Source organism: Rana temporaria, chromosome 7, assembly GCF_905171775.1.
Source record: "Rana temporaria chromosome 7, aRanTem1.1, whole genome shotgun sequence".
In the NCBI taxonomy this organism is placed as follows: Eukaryota; Metazoa; Chordata; class Amphibia; order Anura; family Ranidae; genus Rana; species Rana temporaria.
Genome location: NC_053495.1, coordinates 196,515,430 through 196,530,328, shown reverse-complemented (window position 1 = coordinate 196,530,328; position 14,899 = coordinate 196,515,430). Strand labels below are relative to the sequence as shown.

General features: G+C 45.9%; 1 protein-coding gene across 2 annotated transcripts in view; it reads left to right on the top strand.

Moving 5' to 3' along the window:
- Positions 1-14,899, top strand: part of LEPR (leptin receptor) — a 126,650-nt gene that overhangs the window by 86,079 nt on the left and 25,672 nt on the right. For both annotated transcript variants that reach the window (XM_040360759.1, XM_040360760.1), the window contains exons 8-11: positions 2,231-2,524; positions 5,622-5,739; positions 9,589-9,788; positions 13,315-13,463. In XM_040360759.1, the coding sequence (XP_040216693.1) occupies positions 2,231-2,524; positions 5,622-5,739; positions 9,589-9,788; positions 13,315-13,463 (761 nt within the window). The remainder of the gene's footprint in view (positions 1-2,230; positions 2,525-5,621; positions 5,740-9,588; positions 9,789-13,314; positions 13,464-14,899) is intronic.

The window sequence follows — 14,899 nt, the reverse complement described above, 5'->3', positions numbered from 1 at the left end:
TTATGGCCTCCCAAGAGGCCTTACACACAATCTAATTAGAAAATTCTGGAACCCAATCTTCCCTTTCTGGTGCTTTGAAAGGTTAGATAAATAATGTGTTATAATGAGTTGGCATGCTAATCCTCCACAACCGGAAGAAAGCCTGCGAATACAAACACAAAAAAAAATTCCCTGCATTTTCATCTAATCTTCAATACAATGCATTTTATTAAAAAATAAACTGCGATCAAAGGATAACTGTACTTTTAAAATACATTCAAGATATCTGAAACAATAAATGAGCCTGGCAATTGTGTTAACAGCATATATTCAAACCAGGAGTACCGTATTTGCCGGCGTATAAGACGACCCCCTAATTTTCCAGCTAAAATGTTAGTTTTGGGATATACTCACTGTATAAGACGACCCCTCACTGTGCCATTATACATGCCTCACTGTGCCAGTATGCTTGCCTCACTGTGCCAGTATGCCTGCCTCACTGTGCCATTATGCCTGCCTCACTGTGCCAGTATACCTGCCTCACTGTGCCAGTATGCCTGCCTCACTGTGCCAGTATGCCTGCCTCACTGTGCCAGTATGCCTGCCTCACTGTGCCAGTATGCCCGCCTCGACGATCTTCCTACCTTCTCCTGTTTGCAGAGTTTCTCAGGCTGCGGGCGTCCATTATTCAAAAGCCGCGCCTCCTCCTCAGGCTGTTCCGTGATAGGCGTAACACTATATTTCCCAGCAGAGCCTTTACAAAAAAAATGAAGAAATAAAGAAAAATAAATTATAAAAAAAGGGGGGGGGGGGGTAGCCATCCTGGGGCCCTGGGGACCTCTGGGCCCTTTAATAATAATAATAATAATAATAATAAATATATATATATATATATATATATATATATATATATATATATATATATATATATATATATATATATATATATATATATATATATATATATATACATATACAAAAAGAAATAAATAAACATTTATAAAAAAAAAGAAAAAAAAGGGGGGGGTTGCCACATGGGGCCCTCTGAGCCCTTTAATAAAAAAAAAAAAAATATATATATATATATATATATATAAATGTATTTTTTTACATTTGGGGACCTCTGGGCCTTTTGATAAAAAATAAATAAATGTATATAAAAATAAATAAATAAACATTTATAAAAAAAAAAAAAAAACGGGGGGATTGCCACATGGGGCCCTGGGGACCTCTGAGCCCTTTAATAAAAAAAAAATATATATATATATATAAAATATATATATATATATATATATATATATATATATATATATATATATATATATATATATAAAATGTATTTTTTTTTATAAAAAAGGGGGGGTTGCCATCCGGGGGACCTGGGGACCTCTGGGCCCTTTAATAATAATAAAAAAAAAATATATATATATATATATATATATATATATATATATATATATATATATATATATAAATAAAAAAAATATATACATTATTTTTTTTATAAAAAAATAATTAAAAAAAGGGGGGTTGCCATCTGGACCCCTTACAGGTGTACTGCCCGTACCCCCCTGATGGTGGCCCTGTTCATATGTAAATAAAGGTGGCATTCATATGTACTGTACATATGTACATATGTGCTGTAACCTCTAGCAACCAATCAGTGAGCAGTATTACTACTGCTAGTAATCTCTAGCAACCAATCAACAAGAAGAAATCATGTGCTATAACCTCTAGCAACTAATCAGTGAGCCGTAATGTGTACTGTAACCTCTAGCAACCAATCAGTGAGCAGTATTACTACTGCTAGTAATCTCTAGCAACCAATCAACAAGAAGAAATCCTGTGCTGTAACCTCTAGCAACTAATCAGTGAGCCGTAATGTGTACTGTAACCTCTAGCAACCAGCCAGTAATTGGTAATGATGTGCTGTAACCTCTGGTAACCTCTGGTGACCAATCGCAATCACTGCCTGATCTGATACAGTAAACGGATTTTAAGTCTAGCTGATATTTATTGTATGTCTCACAGCAGGTGGGGAGCAAAATTGCATGGGGGGCCCCCCAAGAACATTTTTGCCCAGGGTCCAATCAAAATTAAAGACGGCCCTGCTGAGCATGCATGCACTTTACATAAAAAAAAATATCTAAAGACAGGTCCACTTTAGTGGAACCATGGATCACTCCACTTTCTGTCTAAACAAAATCTTCACAGCTGCAGGAACCTTTGATATCATTACATTTTCTTGTAGGTGGCTTCTACTTCCCACAGAAGGTTCTTATCGGAAGCGGCTCCATCTCCTCCGTTTTCTGTGCGTTCTGCCACAACAACCAGAAAGTTCCGTCAAGGAGTATCACCTGGGGCCTGAACCTGGCTGAGCAGATCCCGTCACACCAATATACAGCCGCCAGCGATTATGTCGGGAAAGTCACGTTAAAAAATCTAAACCCGACAAAACCGAAAGGGAAGTTCCAGTATGACGCCTTGTACTGCTGTGTAGACGGGATCGGCTGTCAGACGCGCTATGCCGAAATTTATGTCATAGGTGAGAATTTGTGGTCAGGTTCCTGAACGATCTGTGATCAGTGATCTGTGATCGGTTATATTGTTTATTTGTATTTGTAATTTGTAGAGCTTTTATAATGAATGTCGGATCATTTAAAAAAAATAATAATAGTTTTGCCTAAAGTGAACCTGTCATCACGAACTAGGAAGGGCTTGCACATGCCTTCCTTTCATTACAAAAGTGTTTTTCTCTGCCGTGAGAACAATGGAGTGTACTATATGTAAATCTTCACCTCCACCCAAAGATTAAGCAGTCTACTGTATGTATAAAATGTTCGTTATATGAATGTCAGAAAGAATGTGAGCTAAATTTCACTGGCCCAGATTCAAAGAGATTTGCTCTTTTTTTGCGGAGGCACAGGGCAACGATTTTGCCCTGTGCCCCCGCAAATTTGCGCCGCTGCCCTCGATTCACGGAGCAGTAGCTCCGTAAACTGCGAGGGCGCGCCGGCAAAATTGCCCGGCGTAAGCGCGCGCAATGTAAATGATCCCGCCGGGGGAGGGAATCATTTAAATTAGGCGCGTTCCCACGCCAATCGTAAAGCGCATGCTCCGTCGGGAAACTTTCCCGACGTGCATTGCGGCAAATGACGTCGCAAGGACGTCATTTGCTTCAAAGTGAACGTGAATGGCGTCCAGCGCCATTCACGATTCACTTACGCAAACGACGTAAAATTCGAACGTCGCAACGCGGGAACGACGGGTATCCTTAGCATTGGCTGCGCCTGCTATTAGCAGGAGCAGCCTTACGCTAAGCACGCCGTACGGAAACGACGTAACTTGCGTACGCAGGGCCCGCGCAACAATTGTGAATCGGTGTTAGTATGCAATTTGCATACTATACGCTGATCACAATGGGAGCGCCCCCTAGCGGTCAACGCAAGAATGCAGCCTAAAATCTGCGTGGCATAAGAGCCTTATGCCACGCAGATTTTAGGCTGCAGTCGGCGTTACGATGTTCCTGAATCAGGAGCATTCGTAACGCCGGAGCAAGTAAGCAATTGCGCTGCGTAACCTATGGTTACACAGGCGCAATTGCTTCTTGAATCTGGGCCACTGTATGTTTTCAAATAGATTAACTCTTGTATCATCAGCGCCTTCTAGTGACTAAAATGTGGCATAAGTTTTCTCATTGAGGTATTTCAGAGGACCTTGTTAGGCCTCGTACACACGATAGGTTAACCAGAGGACAACGGTCTGATGGACCGTTTTCATCGGTCCAAACCGATCGTGTGTGGGCCCCATAGGTTATTTAACCATCGGTTAAAAAAAAGCCAACTTGCTTTAAATTTAACCGATGGGAAAAAAACGATCGTTAGTACGCACAACCATCGGTTAAAAACCCGCGCATGCTCAGAATCAAGTCGACGCATGCTTGGAAGCATTGAACTTCGTTTTTTTTCAGCACGTCGTTGTGTTTTACGTCACCGCGTTCTGACACGATCGTTTTTTAACTGATGGTGTGTAGGCGCGACGGACCATCAGTCAGCTTCATCGGTTAACCTAAGACAACGGTCCTTAAGACCGTTGTCCTCTGGTTAACCTATCGTGTGTACGAGGCCTAACGAGTCACATGACACCGGGGAGAGAAAATCGCTAATTGGGCTCAATTTGGACATTTTCACTTAGGGGTGTACTCACTTTTGTTGCCAGCGGTTTAGACATTAATGGCTGTGTGTTGAGTTATTTTGAGGGGACAGCAAATGTACACCGTTATACAAGCTGCACACTCACTACACAACATTGTAGCAAAGTGTCATTTCTTCAGTGTTGTCACATGAAAGGATAGAAGAAAATATTTACAAAAATGTGAGGGGTGTACTTACTTTTGTAACACACACAGTATTTACATTATATTACCAAAAGTATTGGGACGCCTGCCTTTACACGCACATGGGGCCAGATTCAGGTAGAATCGGCTTACTCTGCGGCGGCGTAACGTATTACATTTACGTTACACCGCCGCAAGTTTTACGGGCAAGTGCTTGATTCACAAAGCACTTGCCTGTAAAGTTGCGGCGGCGTAGCGTAAATCCGCCCGGCACAAGCCCGCCTAATTCAAATGGGGTGGGGACGTTTTAAATTAGGCACGTTCCCGCGCCGAACGCATGCTCCGTCCCTAAAATTTCCCGACGTGCATTGCGCTAAATGACGTCGCAAGGACGTCATTGGTTTCGACGTTAACGTAAATGGCGTCCAGCGCCATTCACGGACGACTTACGCAAACGACGTGAAATTTTCAAATTTCGACGCGGAAACGACGGCCATACTTAACATTGGCTAGGCCACCTAGGGGGCAGCTTTATCTTTACGACGCGTATCTCTACGGAAACAACGTAAATTTACAGCGACGGGCAAAGCGTACGTTCGTGAATCGGCGTAACGAGTCATTTGCATATTTTCTACGCCGACCGCAATGGAATCGCCACCTAGCGGCCGGCCTAGAATTGCAGCCTAAGATCCGACGGTGTAAGTCAATTACACCTGTCGGATCTTAGGGCTATCTATGCGTAACCTGATTCTATGAATCAGGCGCATAGATACGACAATCGTATCTCTTTTATGAATCTGACACATGACTTTTAATGGCATCCCAGTCTTAGTCCGTAGGGTTCAATATTGAGTTGGCCCCGCCCCTTGCAGCTATAACAGCTTCACCTCTTCTGGGAAGGCCGTCCACAAGGTTTAGGAGTGTGTCTATGGGAATGTTTGACCATTCTTCCAGAAGTGCATTTGTGAGGTCAGGCACTGATGTTGGACAAGAAGGCCTGGCTCACAGTCTCCGCTGTCATTCACTCCAAAGGTGTTCTATGGGGTTGAGGTCAGGACTCTGTGCAGGCCAGTCAAGTTCCTCCACCCCAAACTCGCTCATCCATGTCTTTATGGACCTTGCTTTGTGTACCGGTCCAATTTTAGGAGACTACTGTCTGTAACCCTTTAATTCATTGAAGTTGGCATAGAGCTCCTTGCCACCAATTACTATTCTCTGGATGCCATGGCTGATCTTTGGAAATCTTAACTCTTTGTCTACTTTTTGTTTGCCAGACTAATATATTATTTTTTGAACTATTTGGCAGATGTTAATATAAGCATAACGTGCGAAACTGATGGGAAGTTCACAGCTATGACCTGTAGGTGGAGCTCCAAGCACATTTCATCTCTGAAGGACAGCGTCTGGACATTCCGATCCTACCAGTGAGTGGACAGCGGGAAGGGCTTGATTGTGAATGGATGGTGGTGGGGTATTTATTGTCCTCCAATACTGGTCACATGTACTTTATGTTGATGGCTGCCCAGTGATCCTCAGGAGGGGGGAAATGACTGATCTACATATACAATTGATGATCATTAGCACCTGCTTGGTATAATGGGTTAATTATACACTTATGACCTGACCCTAATCCTACAAAATCCCTGGGCACATATACCCCCTTCCTGCCCAGGCGAAATTTCAGCTTTCGGCACTGCGTCGCTTTAAATTAAAATTGCGAGGTCGTGCGACGTGCCTCCCAAACAAAATTGGCGTCCTTTTTTCTCCACAAATAGAGCTTTCTTTTGGTGGTATTTGATCACCTCTGCGGTTTTTATTTTTTGCGCTATAAACAAAAAAAATGCGACAGTTTTGAAAAAAAATAAACACAATTAGCCGGATTCAGGTAGGACTTACGCCGACGTATCTTCTGATAAGTCCACGGATGCGCCGTCGTATCTCTGCGCCTTATTCAGCAAACAAGATACGCCTGAATTTCGGCTTAATACGACCGAGGTAAGTCTCCTACGCCGGCGCATATTTACGCTGCCCGCTAGGGGCGCTTCCGTTGATTTACGCGTCGAATATGTAAATGACCTAGATACGCCGATTCACGAACGTACTTGCGCCCGTCGCTGTAATCTACGCCGCTTATGTAAGGCGTACGTCCGGCGTAAAGTTATTCCACCTAAAGCAGGGGTAAGTCATGTTAGGGTACGGACGACGGAACAGCCGTCGGATTTTACGTTGTTTGCGTAAGTCGTACGTGAATGGGGCTGAGCGTAGGTTACGTTCACGTCGAAGGCATTGAGCCGGCGTATCTTAGGGAGTATATGCAACGTGATTCTGAGCATGCGTGCGCATGCGCCGTTCGTTCGGCCCTTCATTTACATGGGGTCACGCTTCATTTTAATACAGCACGCCCCCTACCTGCCTACTTTGAATTAGGCGGGCTTACGCCGGCCCATTTACGTTACGTCGCTGTAACTAAGGCCCCATTCACACCTAGGCGTTTTTACGCCTGAAGCGCACTGCTCACAAACGCCAGAGGGGAGAATTAACATTATTCCCTATGGTGACTGTTCACACCTGAACGCCCAAACGCCTGTCGCGCGAAGCTCAAACAAGTCCCGGACCTTTTTTTGGCGCGCGTATCGTGCAGTTTGGGCGTATTTGAGCGTTTTTTTTCCCCATAGAAAGTAATGGGAAACGCGCGAATTGAGCGTATCGCGCGACAACGGGCGTTTGCTACGGGCGTTTCGTCGCTTTAATAAATAGAACTTGTCGCCCATGCAGAAGATTAAAAAAATCTACCAACATAGCAACAAGTGATAAAAAGATGATCATTTTTCCTATTGGCTAAAATAAAAAACGCCGAAGTACAAAAACGTCGCACGACGCTGTATGCAAACGCGCAAATACGCGCGACAAAACGCCAGAAAAAAACGCCCAAAAAAACGACCGAACGACCGACGCTCAGGTGTGAATGCAGCCTTAGGCTGCATTCACACCTGAGCGTTTTGTCGCCTGAAGCGCGAAGCTCAAAAACGCTAGAGAGGAAAAAATACATTATTCCCTATGGAGACTCCACTCCAAAACGCCTGACGCCGAACGCCTGAAGCTCAAACAAGTTCCAGGCCCTTTTTTGTCGCACGTATCGGGCGGTTTTGAGTGTTTCCATTTCCCATAGAAAGTAATGAAAACGCTCGATTCAAGCGACTAGCGTGACAACGAGCGTTTGCTACGGGCGTTTCGTCGCTTTAATCCGTGACCGCGGCACCCGCTGACCCGATCGCCGCCGGTGTCCCGCGATCGGTCACAGGAGCTGAAGAACGGGAAGAGGTGAGTGTAAACACACCTTCCCCGTTCTTCACAGTGGCGCTGTCATTGATCGTCTGTTCCCTGATATAGGGAAAGACGATCAATGATGTCACACGTCCAGCCCCGCCCCCCTACAGTTAGAAACGCATATGAGGTCACACTTAACCCCTACAGCACCCCCTAGTGGTTAACTCCCAAAATGCAATTGTCATTTTCACAGTAATCAGTGCATTTTTATAGCACTTTTTGCTGTGAAAATGACAATGGTCCCAAAAATGTGTCAAAATTGTCCGATGTGTCCGCCATAATGTCGCAGTCACGGAAAAAAAAAAGCCATAAAACTATCCCCTATTTTGTAAACGCTATAAATTTTGCGTAAACCAATCGTTAAACGCTTATTGTGATTTTTTTTTTACCAAAAATATGTAGAAGAATACGTATCGGCCTAAACTGAGGAAAACATTTTTTTTTATATCTTTTTTGGTGATATTTATTATAGCAAAATTTTAAAAATATAGATTTTTTTTTCAAAATTGTCGCTCTATTTTTGTTAATAGCGCAAAAAATAACAACCGCAGAGGTGATCAAATACCACCAAAAGAAAGCTCTATTTGTGGGAAAAAAAGGACGTCAATTTTGTTTGGGAGCCACGTCGCACGGCCGCGCAATTGTCAGTTAAAGCGACGCAGTGCCGTATAGCAAAAAGGGGCCAGGTCCTTAACCTGCATATTGGTCCGGGTCTTAAGTGGTTAAACCCCTGATATTTCACCAAAGCTCCCTAATGGGGCTCCTAAAAAAATTGTAAAAATAAATAAATAAATAAAAAATGCAAGTAATAATAAAAACTTCTGACACCGTCCACTGCTCTACTGACACATCCTCTAACCTACTGACACCATCCACTGCTCTACTGACACCGTCCTCTACCCTACTGACACCATCCACTGCTCTACTGACACCATCCACTGCTCTACTGACACCGTCCTCTACCCTACTGACACCATCCACTGCTCTACTGACACCATCCTCTACCCTACTGACACCATCCACTGATCTACTGACACCGTCCTCTACCCTACTGACACCATCCTCTACCCTACTGACACCATCCACTGCTCTACTGACACCATCCACTGCTCTACTGACACCATCCACTGCTCTACTGACACCGTCTTCTACCCTACTGACACTGTCCTCTACCCTACTGACACCATCCACTGCTCTACTGACACCGTCTTCTACCCTACTGACACTGTTCTCTACCCTACTGACACCGTCCACTACCCTACTAACACCATCCACTACTCTATTAACACCGTCCACTGCTCTACTGACACCGTCCACTGCTCTACTGACACCGTCCACTGCCCTACAGACACCGTCCACTGCCCTTCTGACACCGTCCACTGCCCTACTGACACCATCCACTGCTCTACTGACACCATCCACTGCTCTACTGACACCATCCACTGCTCTACTGACACCAACCACTGCTCTACTGACACCGTCCACTGCTCTACTGACACCGTCCACTGCTCTACTGACACCGTCCACTACCCTACTGACACCATTCACTGCTCTACTGACACCGTCCTCTACCGTACTAACACCATCCACTACTCTACTAAAACCGTCCACTGCCCTTCTGACACCGTCCACTGCTCTATTGACACTGTCCACTGCTCTACTGACACCGTCCACTGCTCTACTGACACCGTCCACTGCCCTTCTGACACCGTCCACTGCTCTATTGACACTGTCCACTGCTCTACTGACACCGTCCACTGCTCTACTGACACCGTCCTCTGCCCTTCTGACACCGTCCACTACCCTTCTAACACCATCAACTGCTCTACTGACACCATCCACTGCTCTACTGACACCGTTCACTGCCCTACTGACACCATCCAGTATAAATACACATGCACACACATATTGCACAACTAAGTGATATTCTTCAACTTGTTTTATAGGGATATGAGTTACTGTATTAAGACGGATATAAGACACGGCGGCTCTGCGGAGAAAAGCTGCACGTTGCAGGAGGACGGATTTTACAGATGTGTTTTTAGCACGATTAAAGCCACGTTCAGTTACACCATGTGGGTGGAAATACAACACCCTCTGGGGCGGCTACGGTCTGTACCTGTCTGCGTCATTCCCATAGATGTAGGTAAGTGATGATTTCATTTGCTTTAAAATCGAATCAATACTCTGCAGAATGTACCTGATGTCCAGCCATCTTGTTCTGTACACCCATCAACTTCCAGGCCATGGGACCGCACTGCGCATGTACTACAGTAGAAGGAAATATGTCGCCTTATGCCCCCATACACACGATCAGATTTTTCGTCGGATGGTTTTTCCGACGGAATTCCGCTCAAGCTTGGCTTGCATACACACGGTCACACAAAAGTTCTCTGAACTTTCGACCATCAAGAACGCGGTGACGTACAACACTACGACGAGCCGAGAAAATTAAGTTCAATGCTTCTGAGCATGCGTCTAATTGTTTCCGAGCATGCGTCTGAATTTTTGCACGTAGGAATTGCTACAGACGATCGGATTTTCCTATAGGAATTTTTTCCATCTGAAAATTCGAGAACCAGCTCTCGATCTTTTGTTGGCGGAAATTCCGACAGCAAAAGTCTGATGGAGCCTAAACACGGTCGCAATTTCCGTCCAAAAGCTCACATCGGACTTTTCTTGACGGAATTTCCGATCGTGTGTATGCGGCATAAGGCTTTTTAAAGATATGAATGTGAATACCGTGAGCTTAGTATACAGTATCTTTAGTTATTGTTAAAGGATAACTGTATGTAGAAACTAAAGTTATCTTCTCTACCTACCGGTGTCAGTAGGGTAGTGGACGGTGTCAGTAGAGCAGTGGATGGTGTCAGTAGAGCAGTGGACGGTGTCAGTAGGGCAGTGGATGGTGTCAGTAGAGCAGTGGACGGTGTCAGTAGGGCAGTGGATGGTGTCAGTAGAGCAGAGGACCGTGTCAGTAGGGCAGAGGACGGTGTCAGTAGAGCAGAGGACGGTGTCAGTAGAGCAGAGGACGGTGTCAGTAGAGCAGAGGGCGGTGTCAGTAGAGCAGAGGACGGTGTCAGTAGAGCAGTGGACGGTGTCAGTAGGGCAGTGGACGGTGTCTGTAGAGCAGTGGACAGTGTCAGTAGGTTAGAGGACGGTGTCAGTAGAGCAGTGGACGGTGTCAGTAGAGCAGTGGACGGTGTCAGTAGAGCAGTGGACGGTGTCAGTAGAGCAGTGGACGGTGTCAGTAGAGCAGAGGACGGTGTCAGTAGAGCAGTGGACGGTGTCAGTAGAGCAGAGGACGGTGTCAGTAGAGCAGTGGACGGTGTCAGTAGGGCAGTGGACGGTGTCAGTAGAGCAGAGGACGGTGTCAGTAGAGCAGTGGACGGTGTCAGTAGAGCAGTGGACGGTGTCAGTAGAGCAGTGGACGGTGTCAGTAGGGCAGAGGACGGTGTCAGTAGAGCAGAGGGCGGTGTCAGTAGAGCAGAGGTTGTTGTCAGTAGAGCAGAGGACGGTGTCAGTAGAGCAGAGGACGGTGTCAGTAGAGCAGAGGACGTTGTCAGTAGAGCAGAGGACGTTGTCAGTAGAGCAGTGGACGGTGTCAGTAGAGCAGAGGACAGTGTCAGTAGAGCAGAGGACGGTGTCAGTAGGACAGTGGACGGTGTCAGTAGAGCAGAGGACGTTGTCAGTAGAGCAGTGGACGTTGTCAGTAGAGCAGTGGACGGTGTCAGTAGAGCAGAGGACGGTGTCAGTAGAGCAGTGGGCGGTGTCAGTAGAGCAGAGGACAGTGTCAGTAGAGCAGAGGGCGGTGTCAGTAGAGCAGAGGGCGGTGTCAGTAGAGCAGAGGACGGTGTCAGTAGAGCAGAGGACGGTGTCAGTAGAGCAGTGGGCGGTGTCAGTAGAGCAGAGGACAGTGTCAGTAGAGCAGAGGGCGGTGTCAGTAGAGCAGAGGGCGGTGTCAGTAGAGCAGAGGACGGTGTCAGTAGAGCAGAGGACGGTGTCAGTAGAGCAGAGGACGGTGTCAGTAGAGCAGAGGACGGTGTCAGTAGAGCAGAGGACGGTGTCAGTAGAGCAGAGGACGGTGTCAGTAGAGCAGAGGACGGTGTCAGTAGAGCAGAGGACGGTGTCAGTAGAGCAGAGGACGGTGTCTACTGACACATGTGTTCAGCTGAGCATAAAATGTATTAATCTAACAAAAAATGTTTAATTAAAGAGAATGAACATTTTTTAAAGGAGAAAATGCGGAATTTCTAAAACATTTTTGAAAAGTGGAAAAATTCTTTCGCATTCTTTTGGACATATTGCCACCTGCTGGTGTGAAGTGGAAGCTCGGTATGTCACAGTGGATCAATAGACTTTTTTTTTTAAAAGTAAAACTACAGTGGAACCTCGGATTACGAGGATAATCCGTTCCAGGAGAATGCTTGTAATCCAAAGCACTCGCATATCAAAGCGAGTTTCCCCATAGAAGTCAATGGAAACAAAGATAATTTGTTCCACATTGACTTCTATGGCACACCACATGTGGCCAGAGGTGGGGGGGACGCCGGATAGACTTGGAAATACTCGGAGACCGTTCGGCTGCACTCAGGAACCCTCAGAAAGGCTCGGAAACACTCGAACTGAGTATTTCCAAGTATTTGTGTCACCGGAGCAGGACACTCCACACCCATAGTCACCACCATGGGCTCCCTTCTGGCCTCGGGCTCTCGGTCGGTGCCCTAATGTTCAGTCCGCCCCTGGTCACCAGGACAAGTGGAATGGGTGAATCTACCCAGTAGACACAGATATCAATAAAAACCTGAAAGAGAATTTACCCTATACATATAGGGCTAGATTCAGCATTGAATTACGCCGGCGTATCTATAGATACGCCGCGTAAATTCAAAGCTGCACCGGCGTATCTTCTTTCTGTATTCAGAAAGCAAGATACGCCGGAATTAGGCTAAGATCCGACTGGCGTAAGTCTCTTACACCATCGTATCTTAGGGTGCATACTTACGCTGGCCGCTAGGTGGCGCTTCCGTCGTTTTCGGCGTAGAATATGCAAATGACCTAGATACGCCGATTCACAAACGTACGTGCGCCCGGCGGAATTTTTTTTACGTCGTTTGCGTAAGGCTTTCCCGGCGTAACGTTGCTCCTGCTTCTATTAGGCGCACGCAATGTTAAGTATGGCCGTCGTTCCCGCGTTGAATTTTGAATTTGTTACGTCGTTTGCGTAAGTCGTTCGCGAATGGGGCTGGACATAATTTACGTTCACGTCGAAACCAATACGTCCTTGCGGCGTACTTTGGAGCAATGCACACTGGGATATGTACACGGACGGCGCATGCGCCGTTCGTAAAAAACGTCAATCACGTCGGGTCACCACCCATTTGCATAAAACACGCCCCCTCATACTCATTTGCATTAGGCGCGCTTACGCCGGCCCCATTTACGCTACGCCGCCGTAACTTAGGAGGCAAGTGCTTTGTGAATACAGCACTTGCCTCTCTGATTTACGGCGGCGTATCGTAAATACGATACGCTACGCCGCCGTAACAATGCGCCGCCCTACCTGAATCTAGCCCATATACTGTACTTTACTTTGACCAAATTAGCAAAAAATCTGTTAAAACTGTTTAAGAACATAAATTATGTATTTTTTTTTTTATATTTTTTTTTAGTGAAGCCATATGCTCCCTCCAACATCCAGGCTGAGATGACGGTGGGCATGGGATATTTATTGGTGATGTGGGCACGGCCGAGGTTCACTGTCTTTGACTTGCACTACCAGGTTCGCTATCGCGTACAATGGCAGGAAGGTGGATGGAAGGTACTGGTTTTCTTTTTTATAGGAAGTATCATTTTGGGGACACAGTTGGGGTACATTCAGAAGAAACAGCTGAGTCGTGTAGCAGTCATGGCGGGTTTACTGTCAGCTTATAGTCAAATTCATATACCAAATGCCCAAAAGACTTTATCAAGAAACGCCAGGATATACAATAAAAATTCACAAATTACGTAAATATAAAATCACAAATACATCTAAAAACTGTATCCATATTCATGGTAAGATATTCTTATCACTGTAAGTAGTATACAGACTTTAAATGGACAAACTTTCTCAGCACGTTTCGTAAATCTCTGTTAACTTCATCAGGAGAATAATTGACTGCATAGGAGAGGGGTGGTATTCAACAACAATTACTAAATGTCATAAGGGAGCGATGAACTGCTGTGGAGTATGTCTGTCCTGTCCTGGTCAAACCATAAGGACATCCAGGGGGCCGGCAGAGACAACAAGGCACCCAGCAGAGCCGGTGTTCTATCGATATGTGCCCTCCGTCAAAAAGTGCCAGCACATGCGCAGAACGGAAAGACACTCCAGCTGAGTTGCCGATCAGCTGGAGAGACATCGACATAGCACATACACACATCGTAGGAAGTTTTTTTTGACGAGTGAACCATTTCACGGGACCCTCCCGCCACCATCCAGTGCTTCTCCGGGCTTTCCCGTGCCATCAGGGGGCCAGGGCGTGACGTTATGACGTCACGCCCGGGTACCCGGAAGTAAACAAAGCCGCAATCGCGGCTGTCGGCATGAGATCAATGAATTTTTATTCAAAAAAAAATCAGCATCCATATTTCTATTGATTGGCCTGAATCGAATCCCTCAGAACTTTTCAGAGGTAGGCTTATGTCAGATTCCACAAATTCCCCTTTCCAAGACCAGAGGTGGAAAGAATGAAATTATTTTCGAAAAAAGTAATGCATTTTTCACAAATACATAGAATTGTTCTCTTGAATTTCCACACAGTCAAATACATATATAACCTTCTACAAGCTGTCCCGATCACGCTGCCACAGTCCTTTTTCACCGCTTTTAAGAAACATTGCAGGACCTTTCTGTGGGCTGGCCGCGCACCCAGACTGAGTTGGACCAAACTGGTTCTGCCGAAACGCAAGGGAGGTTTGGGGCTACCTGACGTAGTCCTTTACCATAAAGCTTGCCACCTCACAAGGCTCGTTGATTGGCACCTCCACGGACAGTATAAGGACTGGGTCGCAATAGAAAATACGTTCCTTAGCTGCCCTATTTCCCACCTTCCATGGATTGAGCACCGCTCGATACCCAAGGCCTGTGTGGAACACCCGTTAATAGGGCCCACAATCCAGAACTTTAGGGCCTCTTGTCGACCTTTAGGGCCTCTGACACCCCTATCTCATAATCCAGACTTTCTACCCGACATCGCTAGCAATTGCCCAGTG